Source organism: Aulonocara stuartgranti (assembly GCF_965226115.1).
Source record: "Aulonocara stuartgranti genome assembly, chromosome: 3".
Classification (NCBI taxonomy): domain Eukaryota; kingdom Metazoa; phylum Chordata; class Actinopteri; order Cichliformes; family Cichlidae; genus Aulonocara; species Aulonocara stuartgranti.
The window spans coordinates 41,022,519-41,045,683 of NC_138941.1; the positions used below are offsets into that span (position 1 = coordinate 41,022,519).

The window sequence follows — 23,165 nt, forward strand, 5'->3', positions numbered from 1 at the left end:
CCAATAACACCTCAATCAGCTTGAACAATATTTAATCTCTGATTGGTGACAGAAATCTTACCCCACATCCCTCGTTAGTCGTAGCCATCTTTTCATTTGTAAATGTTTAATACTTGTCAGCCAAAGACTTCATTTTCTTACTTGTCTTTAAAACAAAAAGTCTTATTTTATTGTAACATCAGTTTTTCTTTAAAAGCAAGTATCACTTCGGTGTTTTCAGTCGACTTTAAATCATAACTCTTCACTTCCACAGCAGTGAAAATGGATAAAATATTAGTGAAATTTCTGTCACTAATGGAATAATGCATCTCTCGCTCTCTCTGAATCTGTCTCTCAGGAAGGGGTTGAGTGAGAAAGAGGTGACATCTGAGGACAGAGAGCATGCCAAACGCGTTGTGTACTCTGTTGTTTATGGAGCAGGTGAGTACAAACACACCTCACAGAAAAGTGGTTTTGTCAATGAATAGGACAAATGATGAGTATGTTTCCAAATGAAAGAATAACAGGTTTAAGTGTCGTTGGTTTTGAAATGCAAGCAGTTCATAGTTTAAAGAGGGTAAATGAATCAGCATTATAGATAATTTAGAGTGCTGTGCAGCACTTAAGTGAAAGAAAAACAGCAAGAAGAGTCTGCAGTTTTATTCTGTGTGGATCAACTTTGTTTTTTGAAGCCAGCTTTAAGCGGCACATGGAGGAACTGCAGTTTTTGTTATTTCTACGTTGTCTTTGTTTTCCACCTCTGAAGGTTGCTCCTTGGTGTTTACTCAGAAATGTCCAGCGATTTCTGCTGGGACATACTGTAGCTGTTTTCCTGTTCCTTTTATGTACTGAATCACAGTCCTGAATCAAGGGATGGGCGATGGAGGGAAAGATTAATATAAAAATAGACAGAAGAGAGCTGAAAGGAAGATAAATACATAAAACAGCCATGTGGCCCTTAAAGAGACTTGTTTGTGTGACTTGTGACCCATTTATGGTTCACACACAGGTGCATTTTCTTATGAACATGGACACACGTGACCACAGATCAGTGTCACAGGAGCTTGCTTGTTTGATTCTGGTGTCTGAAATATCTGCTGTTTGTATGCTTGTCATCAGGATTACACATAAACGTCTGAGCCATGAGTGTCATGAAGCTGTTGGAGAGGTGGCGCATGGACAAAGAAAGAATTGATTCTGTTTTGTTGTAGATCCAGATGACTTGGTAGAGAATATGCTCCACTGGCGTCCTGGCTCAGCATGTGTCTCTATCTGTGGATCAAGAATATTATAGATTTAACTGAAGCTACATAACCAAAAGTAGGACATGAAAAAATTCACTTAATAAAACAATATAATTGACTTTAGGACAAAGCAAAAAAAAAGAAATAATATTACTTTCAACATTGAGTAAAATAAAGTTAAACTATTTAATCTTGTTGTCACCATAACCACCTCGAGGTTGCGTTGGTCTGCAAGCCACTTTGCAACCCACCCCAGCCCCTCCCATCATTCTTTTTAGTTAAAGTCTGTCATTAATGTTGCGTGCGCTGTTCTGTACAGTGGTCTTGCTGCTGCTCTGTCTGTCTCCAGTATTCTGTGTTTGCACATGGAAAGATGATCATGTCTCACCAAACATGAAGTATGTAGTTGGAAATAACAATCTTATTCTGACTATACTGGACCTAACCGAACTACTGCTCCTATGGATTTGTTAGACAATATCACGACAATGATCTGAAACACAGAATCTGCATTTAAGATTCATGCTTTGGACTTAATATGCTTCATTAAAAAACACTCTCAATCTGATGGTTTATTGTTCTGTGGCATTTCAGTCTGAGCTGGACTCACAGCTCAAACACAGTCACTCTCAGACACGCGATACTAAATGAATCATTTTTTGTAAACTCAATAAACCCTTAACAATAACAACAATGAGAGGCACATATCAAAGCTACTCATGTGAGACATGCGTGCGGGGCAAAACATGCACGGACAAATCGCACAGGAAAAGGTTAAAGAAAAAATGCAGAGTCAGTATTAAGTGTTTGAAAGAGGGCAACAACGTGAGAGCGGGTAGTCAGATGAACAAAATATACAGTAAAGGGGAAAATGTGGCGATTTGTGCAGAGGGTAATGTAGGGGAAATGCACTGGCAAAGAGCAGGCGGGGCCGAGAGGGAAACAAGAAGAGGAATGTAAGGAGCCGCTGATCCACGCAGACAGACGGCTCTTCATGGAGGGATGTGTTGCTATGGTTACAGAATACTAAAAGAATCCTGCTCAACAAGACAATAATCGGGTCAGGGAGGAGGGGCACAGCCGTACACATACATACATAGAGTGGGGCCACAAATAAGAAGGCCACGCAATGATGCTGACAGACAAAAGGTAGGATAGACTATAGACTGTACATAAAAGATGCCAATATGGAAGCGACTTAAACCTGCATTCTTTATAATGGCCAGCAGGGGGCTTTCTAAATTAATATCTATCCAACATCCGCCTGCTAAAAACCAGGGAACCAGGGATATTTCTGAAAATACTTCCTTAAAAAACTGTTTACCTGCAATACAGGCATACCAACTCATATACATTTTAATATTGATATGAGTGCATGATGTATGTATTTGTATGTTTTATAGTATTTATGTCAATAGAAAAAAACCTAAATATATATATTCTTTCCTGCATAAATGTGCCAGTCAATGCAAATACAGACTTAATATTGAGTAAAAGTCTATTTGATTTTATTTAATTTTATTGAATTTAAAGTATCTAAATTGTGTAATTGACCAGATCCTTGTATCACACTGCTACCCAGTAAACATTCTCTCCCTGATGTGCTTTAAGTCAAAATTACTGCCTTTTATATGTTTTTGGGATGTATTAAACCACTTTTTCAAATTTATTTCAAGGAATCCAGATTTTAAGAAATATTTCTCATTTCAATAGTCAAGCTGCAATCACAGTTGATGTTTGTCTGTGAAGGTCAGACATCCTACACATCCAACACAATAGGGCTGTGTGTTTTCTGTTACATGATTGTTGTGATTTTGAGTCCCTGCTTTAATCACTGTCACCATCACTGAAAAACACACATAGTAACTGTGTTGCCCATTAGCAAACCCTCTACACTCCTCTGCTCGGGCCCTGCTCTTGTGCTCATGCTACAGGCTGCACACCTTTAACACCTCCTGAGCAAACACATCCACACTAGGTTTTTGTGTTCTAGTCTTCATCTCGACACACAAATACTCACCTCTAAGTCTCCCAGTGATCTTTTATCTTGTCCTTTTCATCCTCCCACTCCTCAGTTTGCTCTACTTTTTTTCCTTTGCCTTTCTCCTGCCCTCTGGTCCAGTCTGTCCTCTGTTCACTTAGCTCCTCTCAACTTCTCGGGCTCAGGCCTCACCTATCTGTCGCCACCATCTTTGGTCAGGAATTCTAATAATTATAATTATCTCCACTGAGGTGAATGTGATCAGCACCACCTGTTAAACTCTCCTTGCAGAGAATACATCTTCCAAGTAATTTGCATGTGAGAGGAAATCCAAGGAAAGTGAATAATGTCACAAAGCTAATCGCTGCATGTACCAGACATTACTCAGATTATACATGCATGTATTTTACATCATGCCCAATTCAAAACATTTGAGAAATGCACACTGCATCATACACCCTAACACACCCGAGTCTCCTGACATCGTAGACTAAACACATCCTCTCAAATATCCCATCTCTCCACTGGCATGTCAGTGCCACTGCTGCCCTGCATTGCTGCCTGCCTGCATGCTCCGGGGGGGATATTTTATTCATCACTCGCCAGTTTGATATGTGTTATGTTTGTGGGCAGTGATGAGCTCGCAGCCTAGACGCCAAACTGTAACTTCTGCTCTCCTGCTGCTGTAATAAATCAATAATTTCATAGTTTTCTGACTGAACTGTTTGTTTCCTCCTCCCTGATACGTCTTATCACATGTAGGTCGCGAGCGTCTGTCGGGTATCTTGGGGGTTAGCAGTGAGCAGGCCAGCCAATTCCAAGATCGCTTCCTCCAGACCTACAGAGACGTCCAGGGCTTCATCCAGAGAACCATCCAGCAGAGCCACAAACAAGGTCTGTGTCCATTCACAGTCGTGTTGTATCTAATAAGAAGCTTGCCTCAAGGTTAACGAATATGTATTCCTGAAAGGAAAGAAGCTACTTCACAGAACTCAGTAGAAATATATCAAGAGTTAAAGAAAAAATTAAAAGTGTTTGCTGGTTTGTTTGCGTTTGTGTGTGTCAGTCTGATTAGGCCTGCACTTTTGACATGCATAGCAGACTTTAGGTTTCTTAAGCATCCACACCCTCTGTGGATTTGTGTGTGTTTGGCTGGAGATGAAGAGATGTGCTGGATGGGCTGGAGATGTGCTTGCATTGGCAGGAAGAAGACGAACTGCCCTGGGTCAATACTTGAAGGGGACGGGGTGGATAAGAGGGGAGGGGCTGGAGGGTCTGATGGTTAGGACGAGACCCTTTATTTATATTCTAACCAAACTGCCAGCGCAGCACACTTGAGACTTGAACACAAAATAGTGTAAAGTCTGCACTTTAACCCTGATTGCGCATAGTGCACGAGCCAAGCGTGAACAGGGGGCGGGATGCTTCAGAACAGACCCTCTGACACTCACTGACTGCTGTTTGAGCTAATCTCACCCTCCAGCCAAGGATCTAATCCCTTCTTAACTTTATCTTATGTGTGCTATAATGACTTTCCTCTCGCTAAGAAAAACACTAGCTAATTACAGAGTAAACCAGATAAATTAGCTGACATCAGTGAGAAACATTCAGCTGTGTCACTATGTCAGCTTCAGATTCTTTGTCAGGCTGTGGCCGCGCAGAAAAACAGCATTTATCTGGTCTAATAAATGTTGAAAAATAACCTCATTTTGTAGCAGACATCAAAAATTAGGTCAGACCAGTGGATGTGTTTCACGCCAGCTGCAGCGGCGCACACCTTTTTTTTTTTCCACAAACACCAACACGCCGTTACACACAGACAGGTGCTCCATCACCCTCAGCACTGGTGACACAGCCCACTACCTGCTCATCACTTCCCCTTTCTTCTGCAATACGGGCGCCGATCGAAGCACCGTAATGGACTCATTCTTTCAGACTGCCGTGCAGAGATCGCAGTGGAAGCCTCCTCGTTCTCAGGGCCAGAGCGATGATGTGCCAAACAGGGGCTTTAATTCAGCCCATCACCATGGTGATGCTCCCATCAGGGACGGCTCTAGAAGTTATTCGCCCCACACTCTTTGTCTGTGTGTCCCTCTCTCATCCTGTCCATCAGTCTGTCTCTTTCGTTCCTTTCTCTCTTCAACCTCGCGTTTTTGATCCACGCTACAGTCTTTATGTTTCATCTTTCCCTTTTCTTCCCCTCCCTTATACCACAGCAGCAGGTTAGCTGATCGATAAAACAGCCTTCTTGAATCAATGCTAGCAGCGGCAGCATACTGTATTACACCAGAGTCCCTGGCTGTTTTAGCTGCTGTGCTGTGACTCAGGGAGCAGGGATTAATATGTGCTGTAGCCTCTCGCCTGCTCTGCACAGCTGATCTGACACTACAATGTTTTGCTCAGAAGGATGTTGACTGAGCAGAGATGAGATGAACAGAGCCACCTCATCTGCTGTCATATTTGCTGAAAATGTATTGGAAAGGGCAATACGAAGGTGAGGTCAGCATCACGGTGTCGGCGTAATTGCAGAGGGGCAAGAAAAGGAGGAGCTGTGTGGAAGTAAATGAGGGCATCAGCCAAGAAGGAACAAGGCAGAGATGAAGAAAAACCAGGGTTGTTTTGATTGTTTATGCCAAACCACAAAAATGATTCAGTCACAGCTGCATTTCTCATAATGGTTGACACTCTGTTTGACACTCTTTGCCACCACTGTGGGTAAGCCTCTGCTGTTGTTCCTCACATCATGCACTTTTTATTGAAATTCTTCAGATTCAGGGAATCACAGAGATCACAAAAAACAGTGAAGCTTTCTTAAGGCTACACTGACATAGGGAGGACTAGCTATGCAAGGATATGAAAACACTCTCATGAAGACGTCCTGTTGCGATGTCCTATTGTTCATGCACAGGTGCGTGCAGTTCTCCTGCAGACTTTTGCAGACAGTAGAACTGTGAAATACTTGTCATAAATAAAATAAAAGGAGGCTGTCGTTTCACTGCTCATTTCACATTTCATGCTCTGCACATGTAGTCTCAAATGGCTGCAACTCTCAGCTGTGCACACAGCTTTTGTTCAGTAACTACGTAACTCACAGATAAGTTTAATCCTGAAATACTACTTCACCAATATTTTGAGATTTTCAGTTTATGGTGGATGTATTTCACTGTCGCTAGATGGTTGCAACATGATAATAATATCTGATATAGATTATAACCTACAGGGGTCTGAAATGACTGAGAAAGATTTGTGCTGTGGTGATAAAATAATTAATCCCTGAAAACCTTTCAGGGATTAATTATTTTACATGATCAAACCTTAAGATTAAGCTGAAAACATTTCAGTACATTAGGCAACATCACCACAATCAGTACCAATAAAATCTTTTCTGTTGTCAGTAAATATTACAATATTTTACATACCTAAACTGAAATAAAAATCAGATTCATATTCAGAGTCGTTTTATATATGAGTAAAGCTGTTATAGGCTGTGTTTTTATACCAACAGTTGATCACATAACAGTTTGACTGGTCACATGGAGTAATCGAGCCTACAGAGGTTTTCCCACTCTGTCTTACATAATTTATAACTTACTTTTGTGTAGCTGTCTTTGTCGTGGTCCCAGAGTTTTAACCTTTCAATGTCTTGAATTTTGTTTAGAATCAAATGTTCTGTGTCTTTTTTCACCGTGAGCTAGGGCTGTGCGATATGACCAAACTCTCATATCCCGATATAAGAATTCTATCGGCCGATAACGATATAAATCACAAAAATAGAACATTTTCTGTAAATTCTGTGAATCTGGGCAGCTCGACTTGCGGGAAGTGTTTCCAGCTCCGCGTCATGTAGCTGGAGTCGAGTGTTTTAACCGATGCATGAAACTCTACATTTTAGACATAAGTTGTAAAGGCCGCCGTTTTCTTTGTGAGTATTCATTACGCAGCGTGCTGCGGGGGAAAGCCTGTTCTAATGTTTGAGTCTAAGGTTTATTTTTTAGCACCTGGCGGCTCTTTTTTTACTTCTCATCCGTAAATAATCTGCTCTTTCACGTGATTCAGTTTATTTTGAAAAGTCTCAACAGGATCTTGAGCTTTATTGTGAAAGGTTTATGTGGAACATAAACAAGCGGACACGCGATGGTGTTACTGTTGTTGCTAACCACAACGCATAAAAGTTCTTGTCATGAATCGCTGTGCGGCAGGCAGGAGTTGGACCCAAAATGCAGGACTCACAGACTCGGGGGAGTGAACTCAAAACACAGCTTTATTTGCTGGCAGGGAAAAAACATACAAACTAAACTAAACTGGGAACAACAAACTAAAACTCACAAGGAGACACAGGGAGATCCACACAGCATTAGGGACAACGTGACACTGACTCAGAGAAACACAGGGTTTAAATACACTGGGAAGTAACGAGGGGGATGAGACACAGAAGGAGGGCACAGCTGGGAGAAATCAGGACTGACGAGACAAGCAAAGCAGGACACATTTACATAAGACACGGACCTTCAAAGTAAAACAGGAAGTATCACACAGAGACGCAAACTTGACACAGTGGAGACAGCAACTAAGAAACACAGAGACATAAACCATAAGGCAGAGGACTCTAAGAACAGAGGGGACACAGAGGGGAACTCAAACATGCAGACACAGACTTACACAGAACAGAGGGGACACAGAGAAACATGAAGGGCAAGGGATCGAAACTAGAAACCATAGAATAAATCACACAAGTACAATATTACAAACATCACAAGGAACTAAAAACGCTGGGTCAGGAGACCCAGGACCGTGACAGTTCTAGATGGTGTTAATGGAGTTTGTTATTTGTTTAGTTTCCACAGGGCTCCTTTTGTTTGCTGTCTTGTGTCTCAGTCAGTAGTCTCACTGTTTTACTTCTTCTGTGTAGTTATTTAGATTTGGTTAAGCTGTTACTCGTTACCCTCCTGTGTTCAATCCTCAAGCAGTGTGTGTATAAATAATCCTGTCATTCCTTTGGTGGCTGTTATATCATCATGTGTCTGATTTTCTTTGTAGTTTGTTTTGTTACTTGCGTTTTCATGGACTTAGTGTTACTTTTGGATTATGAGTTTTGCCTTTTTATTGATGTATTTGGAACGTCAAAACTAAACTAAACTACTCCTCAAGTTAACTTTAAACATTATCTACCCTAACAGCTTTCACGTGCAGACACCCTTGCTCAGCAATTACCAGGTAAACATAATTGAAGGCTCATCCATCAGTAGATCCATTTTCTTCTGCTTATCAGGGTCGGAGTGGAGCTGGAGCCTGTCCCAGCTGAAGGCAAGAGTCCGGGTACAAAAATAAAATCTATCAGCTAGAAAAAAATGCTTCTTTAGGTGTTGGTAATGACCAATAACTGGCTAAGCTAAAACAGTAAATATTGGACTTCAGTTGATCTGTTACCCAGAAATGTATCTCAAGCAGTTTTTTACTCATGATGGGTCTTTAGGGGGGTGATTACCTTCTTAAGCACAATCAATCTGCAAAGATTGTAATAACTGAATGATTGTAACCCGATTTGAGAAAAAAAAATAAAACTAGGTACACTCCTGGTCATGCTTTGTCTCTTGGTAAAAGCTCTTAGGGGAGGTCCACATACTCCTCTGTGCAGGAAAAAAACAACAAATTAAAACGCCATGTTGCATTGTAAATGTTGGGTTTGTTAAAGAGCAGCTGTTTGCTGGCAACAAAAGGCAACAATTAAAGTAACAAATTAAAAAAAAAAAACACTGTAAGTGTTGTTCATTAACACTTAACTAGTCTGCTTGATTAGGACTGCGTGGGTTTGTGTTTGAATGGCAGAAACTCACCAGCTGTCAAACAGTTTTAGTTTAAGCATTGTTATGGTGCATGGAAGCGCAGCCTTTGTTGACTATAATGTTGATGCTGAATGGGCTCTTATAACTCATTTTTTATGTCTTTGTTATAAATATTAATTTGATTAGGAGGATGGTGATGAATTATGAAATAACACAGCATATATTTACCAGATGTTAATTATACTACAGCGTGGTTACCCAGCCGTGGATTTCTGTGATGTTGCCGTAACACTTCCAAAAGGCTGACCACAAAAACAGGCTGAACTTGAAAAACACTGGCCTGTGTCACTCTCAGTGGAAAAACACAGCCTGTTGGGAGTGAAAACAAACACATTCCAGTATGATTCACCACCATACCTGGGGATAAAGGTCACATGCATGTGTCACGGGTCAGTTCACAATGAGCAGAGTGTTAATGTTTGTTGCTATCTGTAGAGCACTTGTTTCCAGCGCATTTATGCTTGTGTGCGGGATTGTGTGTGTGTGCGTTCAGGGAAGAGGGTCATTCAGGTTTCATGTCCTAGCTGGATTAGCTCATAGTAAGGGATATCAGAGGGATTTGGCTGTACAGCCTGCTCCATTGTCCAGTTAGTGGAATGTTCTGGCCCACTGTGTGTAAGTGTGGCTGCTTGTGTGTGTGTTGCATACCTGCATATGATAATGTGTATTATGTACGTATCACATCAGTGCACATTCTTGCTGCCCTTTGTGTGTTCGTGTCACTTTTCTAGGAATGTGTGTGTTTCTCTTTTCTTTACGGTGCGACTCGTTTGGATGTCGGTGTTTTTGTGCGGATGGCCGTTTGCGTGTGTCTTTGTAAGCCTGCTGTTACCATAATCACCTGTAATGCTCTATCAACAAATGGCTTTTCACACAAAATCACTGGTGTTTTTTGTTTTGTTTTGTTTTCTTTGTTTTTTTATATTTTGCTGGGGTTTTATTGCCTTAAGGCATCATAAACCTGCAGAGATTTTACACAGGTGCTCAACATTGGTAACTTGTTTTACACAAGCTTGTAAGTTGAGTTGAATATGCGTATAATGAAATTTGCTATATAAATAAAATTCTCATTGTCTAACTGTAGATATTTAAAGCCTAAAATATGTTTTAATATAACTAATAAATGGTAGATGGCAGAGATTGGTGTAGCCACACTAATGGAAATTGTTTTTTATGGATGTTTGTTTTTTAAATTCGATGCTTTGATGTTAGGATTTGTTTGTAACTATTTCATAGTAAGTTTTGACAGTTAAAATTGTCAGGTATTTCCATAATCTAAATATTTTTGTGTGTGGTGTTTGATCATCTAAGCTTTGTGGCATGGTTTGTTATCCTATTGGAAGCAGCCATCAGAAGATGGTGCACTGTGGGCATAAAGGGATGGACATGGTCAGCAACAATATTCAGGTAGGTTGTGGTATTTAAATCATGATCAGTTGGTACTAAGGGGCCCAAAGATATGCCAAGAAAATATCCCAACAGGCTGAAGTGGTAATTTAAGCCTGGGTGGATCAATGCTTTCATGTTGTTTATGCTAAATTCTGATCCCACCGTCTGAATGTTGGAGCATGTTGTCCAGTTTTGGTGAGCTGATGTGAATTGTAGCCTGTTTTAACAGGACAGGAGGGGTAACCGGTGTGGTCTTCTGCTGCTGTGGCAGTTATGTGTTCAGACAGGATCTTCTGGATACCTGACCTGTAAAGAGTGTTTATTAGAGTTTCTCTTACCTTCCTATCACCTCAAAGCACACTGGCCATTTTCTGTTTTTCAGACCATTCTCTGTCAACACCAGAGATGGTTGTGTGGGTAAAATAAGTCAATCAGCAGTTTCTGAAATACTCAGACGAGCGTATCTGGTATCAACGATCATGCCACATTCAAAGTCATGAATGTTTGCATGCCTAAACAAAATTATTTGCTGCCATGTGATTGGCTGATTGGATATTTAAGGGAGTAAGCTGTTGTTTAATAAAGTGGTCAGTGAATTTATAATAATGGTGTTAAAATGACATTATCATACTGTAATACTAAAATAAAACACTATGTTTTAAAGTTTAGGGTTTTTTGTTTCTAGTTTTGAAACAAAGATCATTTTCTCAATAAATCTAATTTTCTTTGTACAGTTTGTTTTTTTAACACTTAATTACTGACCATAACTAACCATAATTAACCATAATTACTGACCTTAGATTATTTTAGACTAGAGTATTTCTCATAAATGGATGAAACGGTGCAGGTTTGATCATGATCACAAACCGGCCCCAGACTGTAAGACTCGGCCCTCATCTCTCCTCCACTCGCACACTGAGCACCGGCTCCCCACAGGGCTGTGCGCTGAGCCCCCTCCTGTATTCTCTCTACACCCACGAATGCAGTTCGACCCACAACAACACTCTCATCATCAAGTTTGCTGATGACACCACGGTAGTCGGACTCATCTCGAAGGGAGACGAAGCAGACTACAGAGAGGAAGTCCTGAAGCTGGCAGCCTGGTGTTCAGAAAACAACCTGGCACTGAACACTAAGAAAACCAAAGAGCTCATTGTTGACTTCAGGAGACACAGCACTGACTGGGCCCCCCTTTACATCAACGGGGAGTGTGTGGAGAGGGTCCACACCTTCCGGTTCCTTGGTGTCCTCATCTCTGCTGACATCTCCTGGACAGACAACATCTCAGCGGCCGTCAAGAAGGCCCAACAACCTGCTGCTGACCTTCTACCGCTCGTCCATTGAGAGCCTGCTAACCTACTGCATCACGGTATGGTACGGCAGCTGCACCAAGGCGGATAGAGTGAGGCTTCAGAGTGTGGTCAAGACAGCACAAAAGATCATCGGCTGCCCTCTCCCCTCCCTGATGGGCATGTATTCCTCCCACTGCCTCAGCAGAGCAGCAAACACATGCACCAATAACACAGCCCTCCCCCAATTTTTTTTCTTCGCACTTCCTCTATGGACCACCACTGTGCAATACCAATTCTATGTGCAGTAACTCAACTGTATATACACAACACTATTTATTACATATTACTTTTTTTTTTTAAAAGAACGGCTTGTATATTTGTGTATATATATATATGTATATGTGTGTATATACAGTGGGGCAAAAAAGTATTTAGTCAGCCACCGACTGTGCAAGTTCCCCCACTTAAAATGATGACAGAGGTCAGTAATTTGCACCAGAGGTACACTTCAACTGTGAGAGACAGAATGTGAAAAAAAAAATCCATGAATCCACATGGTAGGATTTGTAAAGAATTTATTCGTAAATCAGGGTGGAAAATAAGTATTTGGTCACCTGAAACAAGGAAAGTCTCTTGCCCTCACAGACCTGTAACGTCTTCTGTAAGAAGCTTTTCTGTCCCCCACTCGTTACCTGTATGAATGGCACCTGTTTGAACTCATCATCTGTATAAAAGACACCTGTCCACAGCCTCAAACAGTCAGACTCCAAACTCCGCCATGGCCAAGACCAAAGAGCTTTCGAAGGACACCAGGAAAAGTATTGTAGACCTGCACCAGACTGGGAAGAGTGAATCTACAATAGGCAAGCAGCTTGGTGTGAAAAAATCAACTGTGGGAGCAATCATCAGAAAATGGAAGACATACAAGACCACTGATAATCTCCCTCCATCTGGGGCTCCACGCAAGATCTCATCCCGTGGGGTCAAAATGATCATGAGAACGGTGAGCAAAGATCCCAGAACCACACGGGGGGACCTGGTGAATGACCTGCAGAGAGCTGGGACCAAAGTAACAAAGGTCACCATCAGTAACACACTACAACGGCAGGGAATCAAATCCCGCAGTGCCAGACGTGTTCCGCTGCTGAAGCCAGTGCATGTCCAGGCCCGTCTGAAGTTTGCCAGAGAGCACATGGATGATACAGCAGAGGATTGGGAGAATGTCATGTGGTCAGATGAAACCAAAGTAGAACTTTTTGGTATAAACTCAACTCGTCGTGTTTGGAGGAAGAAGAATACTGAGTTGCATCCCAAGAACACCATACCTACTGTGAAGCATGGGGGTGGAAACATCATGCTATGGGGCTGTTTTTCTGCCAAGGGGACAGGACGACTGATCCGTGTTAAGGACAGAATGAATTGGGCCATGTATCGTGAGATTTTGAGCCAAAACTTCCTTCCATCAGTGAGAACTTTGAAGATGAAACGAGGCTGGGTCTTCCAACATGACAATGATCCAAAACACACCGCCCGGGCAACAAAGGAGTGGCTCCGTAAGAAGCATTTGAAAGTCCTGGAGTGGCCTAGCCAGTCTCCAGACCTCAACCCCATAGAAAATCTGTGGCGGGAGTTGAAAGTCCGTGTTGCTCGGCGACAGCCCCAAAACATCACTGCTCTCGAGAAGATCTGCATGGAGGAATGGGCCAAAATACCAGCTACTGTGTGTGCAAACCTGGTAAAGACCTATAGTAAACGTTTGACCTCTGTTATTGCCAACAAAGGTTATGTTACAAAGTATTGAGTTGTATTTTTGTTATTGACCAAATACTTATTTTCCACCCTGATTTACGAATAAATTCTTTACAAATCCTACCATGTGGATTCATGGATTTATTTTCCACATTCTGTCTCTCACAGTTGAAGTGTACCTCTGGTGCAAATTACTGACCTCTGTCATCATTTTAGGTGGGGGAACATGCACAATCGGTGGCTGACTAAATACTTTTTTGCCCCACTGTGTGTGTGTGTGTGTGTGTATATATATATATATATATATATATATATGTATATGTGTGTATGTCTTTTTCCCTATGTTAATATGTATATAGCACTACAGAACTGTACACCCCCCCCCCCCCCCCCCCCCAGCATGTTTACACTGAGTAGGAGATGCTCTGTATCTCATTGTACAACTGTATAGTGACAATAGAGGCATTCTATTCTATGTAAATTTATAGCTGTATAAACGTGGTTGTAAATGAATCTTTCAGTATAGTTGTTAAAACAGCTTTTGTTACTGGGGGGGGTTTGAAGACTCAAAGGGTTTTTTAGCTTTGAATGATAATCTGCTTCTTGACAGGTCATCGAGTGTACAGCACGCTTTAAAACCACCATTTTTGGCATTTTTCTTCGTCTGCAGGTCTGCTTGCATCCATCTGTTTGTAGATCTTGGGCTGTAAAAAGCCTTCTGTTTCTCCAGCGGGAGCTGCTCAGATTTTGATCATTTGCCTAAAGTGATGCCTCTTAAGTCAGTATTAGTTGGAGCTGATGGCTGTAAGTTTGAAAATGTGGGAGATAAAAATTGTGTGTGGAATTAGAAAGAAGGGAATTTATCAGTTCAGACTGCTCCTCATCTCTGCAGCTCTCTCTTTGAGGCTCAAAGCTTTAGGTTGTGTTGTTAGCCGCTGCTAGCATAACACATCTGCAGCTTCAACACAGCTGACACAGTTGACTTGTGAACTATGAAGTCTCTGTGATTTTACAAGGAATAAAATAAACATGAAATAAACAAAAAATATAGTTTGTTTTGGCTGCATTAACCGTTGTCAGTACAACGCTGCTACACAAAGGGAATGTTACATTTATGATTTCACACTGTGGATACCAAGTAAAGGCAACCCCAGGCCAAGGTAGCTATGTCTGTTTTTTCCTCTGTCATTTGAATGATTATACTGAGGTAACATTTTTCTAGTGTGTAAAAAAACCCCAAAAAAAATAACCACCTGTAGCAACAATAACTTGAATTCATCTTTTTCTCTGTGACTTGATGGTCTCTCACATCATTCATCACCCTCCACCACCGTGCTGACAGCCGGTGGTGTTTGTGCTCATATGCTGAGCTTTTCTCCAGATGTGGTCTTTGCATCATTGTGTGTTCATGTCATTGTTCCAGGCGTCTTGTGCTGTGTTCATTTTAGAGAGAAGCTTTTTGTAGCTACACCTAAACTGAACATCCACCCTTTCAAATTGGGACCTCACCAACACATCGTCAAAACCCATTTGAAAATTAATTTTTACTATTTGGCATTTAAACCTGTGTTTTGTAGTTGATGTTTTGTTTTTTTTAACTTGGTATTATGATGTTTTATCCTCAGACAAAAACAACTGAATTTATCCACAAGGAGCAAATACAATTCTTATTCATATTAATCTTTTATCTGTACAGCACTTTGATCAACGCTTATTGTTTTTAAATGACCCTATGAATAAATACATTTACTTCACATGACTCCTGGCAGCTGGCACCATGCTTGTTCGTTTTTCTGTCATTAGATTTTTAACTTGGTGACTGAGGCCTGTAGAGTTTTGCATCTAGCTCTTGGGAGTTTTCAGTCTCTCTGAGCACTCCATGCTCTGACCTTGGGGTGAATTTGCTGGGATGTCCATTAGAGGTGGGAATCACCATACATCCCACGATACGATATTATTGCAATTTTTAAAAATATTTTGCGATATTCAGATTCTGTACATAAAGTTAAACTTTATCAATATTCATTTTATCTAATATCAAAGTCTCACACTCAGTCTTTCTCTCATTTCAGTCAGTTTTATTGTTGACAAACTGAACGGTTTGTATTACAGTCTAGTCCAACTTAACTGAATGCAACCATCTGGTACAATTATAGCTATTCTGAACTATGCAATTTATGAAAACTATGCAGCCCCTTCAGCAACTGAAGAATTTGAAAGTAAATTAAAACAAAATATAATTTTACATTAAATAAAAAAGTTTTAAACTTAATTAAAATAAAACATGTCTTAAATTAAAATAAGCAAACTGTCATGTTTATTGCTGCAATAAAAAAAGTTAAACACATTTGGACAGTGTCAGGATTCTTGCTCAGAAAAGGATCAACATGCTCTGAAGTCAGAGCATGTTCCAGTCCACAAAAACTTTTTTTGTAACAAAATATCGATTTCTGCTGTCCCTGTATCGATACATTATTAGCAAACAAAATATCACGATACTACACAGTATCAATTTTTCCCCCCAACCCTAATGTCCATTGTGTTAACACACACCTCCAGATCATCAGATCTTTGATATTAAAAAAAAATACTATATCTTCCAAGGAAACCAGAGCAAGTAATGTACTATTCTTAGAAAAATCATTATTAATTATTCCATTTAAATATTCATTTTTTCAATTCTTTTAGGTTATGTGCTGTCCATTATGGGTCGCAGACGGAACCTCCCCAATATCAACTCCCCAGACTGGGCCATCCGCATGCAAGCTGAGAGGCAAGCTGTCAACTTTGTGGTCCAGGGTAGGAAGACTGATAGCACTCTTTGTGTATGCTTTTCTCAGCTTCTCTTTATATTTCACATGTGAAGTAGGCTTTCAAACTGCTTCTCTGACCTGGAGGGTTTGCCTCTTGTTTGTTGTGTATGTGTTTTTATTTGTATGTACAGGTTCTGCTGCGGATCTCTGTAAGATGGCCATGATCAGAATCTTTAACCTGGTCTCCTCCTCCAGCTCGCTGTCTGCCAGGTACCACCTCTAAACATGGCACTGCTCACCAAAGATGCACAGACTACCAAAATCTCCTCTCTCCTTTGACGAGACAAAATACGCAAATGCGTGTTGGCTCTCCATACCGGACTAAATCTACACAATCAGAACTTGCTCATGTTCCATATTTATGCAGGAGATCTGACAGAGCTTGTCTTACCAAAACACACAAACGACTTGCTGTGGTTTACCAGCCAGCTACATTTGTAGAGATGAGGCATGATCCTGGATTAATGCTGGTAATGATGCCAAACAATCAGCTGGAGTAAACAAAGTTGAAGCAAAAGCCAATATATAACAAAATTACAGAGCAGTGTGCGAAGTAAACGGAGGAGTCTGCTGAAACAGTCAGATGCCTCATTCTTTATTTTTAGTAGCTTTAATAGCAACAGTGGTGTTTACTCTATGTGTGTGTGTGTGTGTGTGTGTGTGTGTGTGTGTGTGTGTGTGTGTGTGTGTGTGTGTGTGTGTGTGTGTGTGTGTGTGTAGGCTTATAGCTCAGCTCCATGATGAGCTTCTGTATGAAGTGGAGGACTCCCAGGTGCAACAGTTTGCAGGTAAAGAAAATCATTTTATCAGCTATTGACAATTTAAAAAAAAGGTCCAGGTCAAATTTTACTTAAATAAAGGTTAGTCCAATAGCTTCAGCACGCTTTTATTTCTTTAAGCAAAACTGTTTCTTAAATTAGTTTCACTTTATATGTTTCAGCCAATTGTCTGTGCGTCAGTCTCCGGGGCCGTCTCTCTGCATTAATGTATTGTACACAGGAGCCATGTCACAGTGGGGACAGTATATAACACACTGAAAATACCTGAAATGTGTAAAGTTGGTGTTTTAAACAGTGTAGTGTTTAGATCACTCTGAGATTTGAATAAAGATTTTTTTAAGTGAATTAAAATCTTGTTTCCTAAGCTTTAACATATAATTGCTATGCACCATTATTTTTTATTGTTCAAAAATAAATACAGATTTTGTTTGTGCAGCTCTGGTAAGAAGTAGCATGGAGTCGCTACAGCACATTGATCATCTGGGAGTCCATCTGAAAGTGAGTAAAAGAAGTGTAATTGAAATCAGATGGCGGTATGGTCTTGTCACATGTCAAGTGGAGTGCAGGATTGATGGGAAACTGTAGATTTTCTTGCTAGTGGACTGTGGCTTAAAGCAGTCAGTAAGCAGGTTACTGCAAACAGACTGAACTAACACACTGGGTCCTACTATTCTGAATCAAATCACTTTTTGAAAGCCCAAACAGAATAAACATGTTCCACAATAAACAAGCTCAAATTTACAAAAATGTCAGATGCTTTTCCCTTTAGTGAAAAAGTCTGACGTGAATAAATTACTGATATATTAGAAGATAAAAATTTGGCTGTTCTTTTTAAACCTTATGAAGGTTTGAGATGTAGGACATGGGTTGCCATGTTTTGATAAAAAGGAGCAGATTGTTGTTTGTTTGCTGTTGTTTTGTGGTGTTTGGTGCATGTTAAAGAAAAATGTATTTAAAAAAAAAAAAAAGAGCCAACGCCCTTCCTTTTCATCTGTGTGATTCCCAGGTGCCCCTGAAGGTGGCAGTCTCCAGTGGCAAGTCTTGGGGGTCCATGTCTGAGCTTGACGTCCCTCCAATGTTCCCCTCTCTTTGAGCGCGTCGCCTCCCTCCCTTCACCTCCTCGACGGCGACGCCTCTCTGTTGAATCTGCTTCTTCTCCCCCTCGATGAGCTCCTTTCTTCCCCTCATAGTCTCCTCTTCATCTGTACCCCTTCACTTGTCCTGTATCCTCATCACTATGGAAACCAGCCAGCTGAAGCTCCCACTTACTTTTTCTCCATCCGTATCCGGGGGCAACGGCAGGAGCCTCAGACTGGATCGCACCAGTTCGGTGTTTTTTTTTCTTGCTCTCTCTCCATCCTCCAGAAAAAGATTCCTTGTCCTCTTCCTCTCCTCCTCCTCATCTCCTCCTCCGTTTTCTCACTATTTTCTTAGATGTTTTTCTGGTCGTTGCCAAGGTGAACACTTCATGTTCAAGAGAGGGCGTGATATTTATCGGTTCATAAAATTGTTTCAGGTTTAAAAAAAAAAAAAGAAGTAGTTAACCTCTTTATCTCTGTGGTGTTTTATAGAAAAGACTTCCTTGTATTTATTGTTCTTTTGCCTTTTGTGTGTGTGTGTTTAATAAACCTCACATGTTCTTGTAAATATTCCCGGTCCCACCGTTTATCTCCCATTTTCATGCATTTATTTCTGAAGCTAATTTGCATGCTACATTTTAGCAAGCTCTTCGTGGATTCGTGTTTATCGAGTCCTTTGAGGGATAAATCATACTTGGAAAAAGCATTAAAACAGAAATGAGCTGCATTTAAAACATTTTGCTGTTTTAATGCAACGAAGCTTCGATGTGTTCAGAGACACTTGTGTGTAATAAACTTCACCTCGTGTTGGCTGCATTCATGACTCAGAGCAGATGATCTAATTTTTCTCTGCTCTTCGCTCTCTGCAGCTCATCTTTTATCTGCTCACTTGGCTCCAGCCCACTCGCCCCTTTTGTCTTGTTTTTTTGCCTCTCTCTCTCACACACGCACACATTCCACAAATGCTCGTATGGACACGTACATGCACGCACGTCCACCGACACCCACACTTTCCATCCGTGCAGCCGAAATGAATGCGCTCGCGCACATTCAGCGGCTTCCAGGCACACTGACCGACTTTCTTTATCTGTGGCAGCCACAGCTAGACACTTTTTATAGTGTCCTGCAATTAAGACCCTTCGAGCCTGCAAAATGTGTCTGGCAGAACCATACGCCTTGTGACAAGATCAACAAAGCCTAACCCCCCCATTATGCATTTGAAATGTCACATCACGTTGGCTGCTAATTGTAGGAGTTGTCGGGACAAAGGTGCATGTGGAACATCCAGCAGATCCAACATGAGTAGTGTCTTGTCATGCACTTAAATTCCTGTAGTTTCCCTTGTTTTTTGTTTTTATTCCAGAGGAATCAACCTTCCCTTTTCCGCTCCATTAGAGAAGTGTTTCTCACCAGGTCAGTCTGAGTAGTTCAGAGCCAGACCAAGGGACAGTGTTATGGAAATCTGCCCCTCTATTCTCTCATTGTTCTGTGGTTAAAGGGTGAAAGCCCCCCCTCCTCCTCCTCCTCCACCTCTTTGCGAGGGAAACGAAAGCCTGGTATGTGCAAATTCAAGAGGACACTCGCGCTTTTGGAGTTGTTCGAAGCACGAGGGAGGTAAAACAAACACTTCTTTGTTTTTCCAGAGTGTGTTTTATTTAGCAGTGTCAGTTGCACAGCAGACTGTGCTGGTATCCCACTTTTGCTCCACTCTGACTTGGGCTTTGACCTTTGATTTGATAGGTTAAAATGGTCGGGCATTAAATTAAAATGAAAAACGTAATTAGACTTCTTGAACGTTAATCTCTTTTCCAGGATGTAATTGAGGTTATTGAGTGTGGTCATTTAAGTGATAACTTCACCTCAGCGACCTGTGCCGTTAACAGGAGCCGATCCCGAATCCCTCTCAAGACTCCAGATGAGCTTCTCCCTCGCTGCCAGGAGGTGTGTAAGTAGAACCTGCAGTATATCCCCCACCCACCCACAGCTGACATTTATGTCACTTCAGTTCAAATATTGCTGTCTCATTTCTCTCCTCCCCTCTGCTCTCTTTGGGGGGAAAAAAACAACTCCAGCACCGTGTAAAATGCATCATCATTTTAATCGATACAATATATGTACATCCATGTTTCAGTCATCATAATGCAAGAAATCCCATCTTTACATCTATACAGTGTTCCAATTGTATTCAGTATAAAAGAAAGGGTTAATAATCACAATATTAAGAGTAATCCCCATGTGGTGATGCAGAAGTCTTCCAAACGAATGGCAGAAAGGGAACTGAAAGCTAATAGATCTCAATAAATGCCACTGCAGTCTCACAGAGGTCACATGGTGTTACTGTCTTGCTCTCTCTCTCTCTGTCTATCTCATGCTCCATCTTCTCAAACTCCCTGGGAATAAATAAATATGCAAAAATCACCACACCATGCTTGGTCTAATAATGTACATTAGAATCATGTTGCAAGATTGGATTTTAACCCTCCTTCCTTCATACATGTGAACCTTCTGGGCCCCTGGTGCTGTGTACTGGCTGTTCTACTTGAAAAGGGGCCTCTTTTTCATCCCCTTCAGGTCCCTCGGGTACAAAGTTCCCTCAGATGCTGTTTAACCTCCACCCCCCTACTTCAAGTCCATCCATCTCATCCATCTACGCTCCTTCCATTTCTTTATCATGGCGGGCTTGTTGACCTGCCTGCCTCCCCACAGTGTGGCTGCATATCAGTCCCCCTGCTGTGCTTTGTGTGGTCAGTTTCCTGGCAACAGACAACAGCAATGACAAGGCTCCAGGGCAGAGAAAGCCCTCTTTGCATTACAGCAGCTTACTATAGCTAGATAGCTCCAGAGCCCCTGATGTTCATGGTCATGGCTGGTGTGTGTGCGTGCTACAAGCTAAAAGAGCTGCAGTGTTCGGGCTCGCAGTACGACAACGCCAGAGAGTTCAAGCAGACAGGAAGTCCACAATGGCGGCGCTTCTGAAAGTGGCTGCTGCTGTTTCTGTGTGACTCTTGTGAGGTAGCACAGATTAAGACACCTGCACTACTGCAGAATCAATTCTCTTATTTTAAAAATATATTTTTATATATTTTTAAATCCACAAGCATGGTTACAAAAAGGAGTAAAAATGACCCCCAGATGCTATATACAGTAAAATATACTTTACAGCTTTACAGGTAATAAATCGTAGATTAAAAAACAAAAAAGAAGCCTTTGAAAATCACTGGTAAGATACGCAGTTGAGAGCAGTGATTTCGGCGGCTGCAGCACGGTTTTAATTGATTAGCTTCGGTCGTGCTGACAGACTGTAGGAAGTGAAGTCGCAGTGCATGTTTAAATGGTGCGAGTTAATCAGAAAGTCCTTATGGTTGAATAAAAGCTCTGTTAAGAGATTTACAGAAGCAAGCATTTACAGAGTGGGACTACACAATCTTTTTTTTTTTGGTCCTGTCTGCTTGAACTCTTTTTTTAGCATCCATTAGCCCCTTTGTGTCATTTCCCTTTGACTTCTGTACAAATATGTAGCGGTACCCCTTTTAAAAAGCAGATCTTTGACACCCCCTATGTAAAGACACATAAAAAAAAAAATAACCCCAAACATTTTACAATCAAACACCCCCTCAGGCTTCAGCATAAATGAGCGGTAATGTTACAATACTAATTGTTACAGTGTCGGGCATGTAAATATCAATGCAGCATTTCATGTTTCTTGATAAAATCCTTGCCATTGTTCTGTTCTTTTGCCTCCTTGTGTTTATTGCTTGCTTAGATGGCACATGGGCAGAAGTTTTCCAGATAATAACGAGTAAATTACAGGGCTGTGCTGAACAAAATGGAGCCGTGTGAGGAATTAAAAATGCAGCAGTTTCTGTCACCTTTGGCAAATTTCCACCTCCTAAAATAGCCTTGGGTTGTAGCATGAACTATTACATTGTATCCTGTTTATATATATCTTTATGATACATACAGTTGATGATACAGGAGAAACTTTATCCATGTTCTTTATAGGAAATGGTAAAAAAAATCAAACTACCTTGTACTGTATTAGCAAAACAAGACACAGTTGTGCTACAAGTGCTTCATGTGTTCTTGGCACCCGTGGCCTCAGTCCAGAGTGAGTCCTTCAGCGCTCTCCACAGTGGAGCAAAGTCCTCACCAGAGGTAGAGAGAGAGAGAGGGAGTCCATGCTGTGGAGCTCTGTTGCCTCCTCCACCCTCCTCCACAGCTCCCCCACCCCACCCGCCGTCAATTGCCAACGTGGCACATTCCTCCCTCGCCCCTCGCCCTCCTCGTCAGGTGGAACAGTCCAAGCGACATCCATTTTCCGAGACTAAAATAAAAAAAAAACTCCATCGGGATCGGTTAAAACCAGCAAGGATGATAGGCTGCAGTAAATAATACATAAGCAGCAGGAAGAGATGGCGGCTATTTACAATCGCACGAAAAGTCTAACGTCTAATGTTGAGAGGTTGAGTCATCTAACAAAAGACCCAATTTTCTGTTTTTTGTTATTTTACACTTTTTCTCGTTCAAAAAGCAACCAGACCAAAAAAAAACATACATAAAATGTCGGTAGTTTACATTCATGCCTTTGAATGTTCGCCCACAAAGCGGCTGAGCACGGACACGCAGCATCAGAGTAACGCAACACACCCACAGGATCTGTACATTTGTGCAGTTTTCAGGTCTATGCTCCTTTACTAGCAGATAAACTGAATGAATATTGTGACATAATCGTGACACTGGAACCGTTTTTGTACCTAGCGTGAAGTTGAAGCGGCCACTTGAGTTAAAATAAATAAATACATAAATGCTGAAGATGTGCCTCTGTTTTATCCATCAGAGAAGAGCATCAGGTGATCTTTTTGTTATTATTTTAAAGCCCTCTGAACTAAAAGAGCCTTCTCCAGCAGGAGAGGCGTCCATGCAGCATACCTTCTCAGGAAGGAAAGCTCACGCTCAAACAAATCACAGGAAAAACAAACAGAAACCAGCGGTGAGATTGGTTTTTGGATTGTACATC

General features: G+C 41.3%; 1 protein-coding gene across 7 annotated transcripts in view; it reads left to right on the plus strand.

Moving 5' to 3' along the window:
• poln (polymerase (DNA directed) nu) overlaps positions 1-18,703 on the plus strand; it is a 77,361-nt gene extending 58,658 nt beyond the window's left edge. For 4 of the 7 annotated variants that reach the window (XM_082526380.1, XM_082526382.1, XM_082526381.1 and 1 more), the window contains 7 exons: positions 338-420; positions 3,967-4,098; positions 16,166-16,276; positions 16,422-16,500; positions 17,011-17,078; positions 17,506-17,567; positions 18,076-18,703. In XM_082526380.1, the coding sequence (XP_082382506.1) occupies positions 338-420; positions 3,967-4,098; positions 16,166-16,276; positions 16,422-16,500; positions 17,011-17,078; positions 17,506-17,567; positions 18,076-18,162 (622 nt within the window). In that variant the 3' untranslated portion in view covers positions 18,163-18,703. Of the gene's footprint in view, positions 1-337; positions 421-3,966; positions 4,099-16,165; positions 16,303-16,421; positions 16,501-17,010; positions 17,079-17,505; positions 17,568-18,075 lie in introns of those variants that run through there. The other 3 variants (XM_082526384.1, XR_014275345.1, XM_082526385.1) reach the window with 3 other exon arrangements.
• The last annotated feature ends 4,462 nt before the right edge of the window (positions 18,704-23,165 follow it).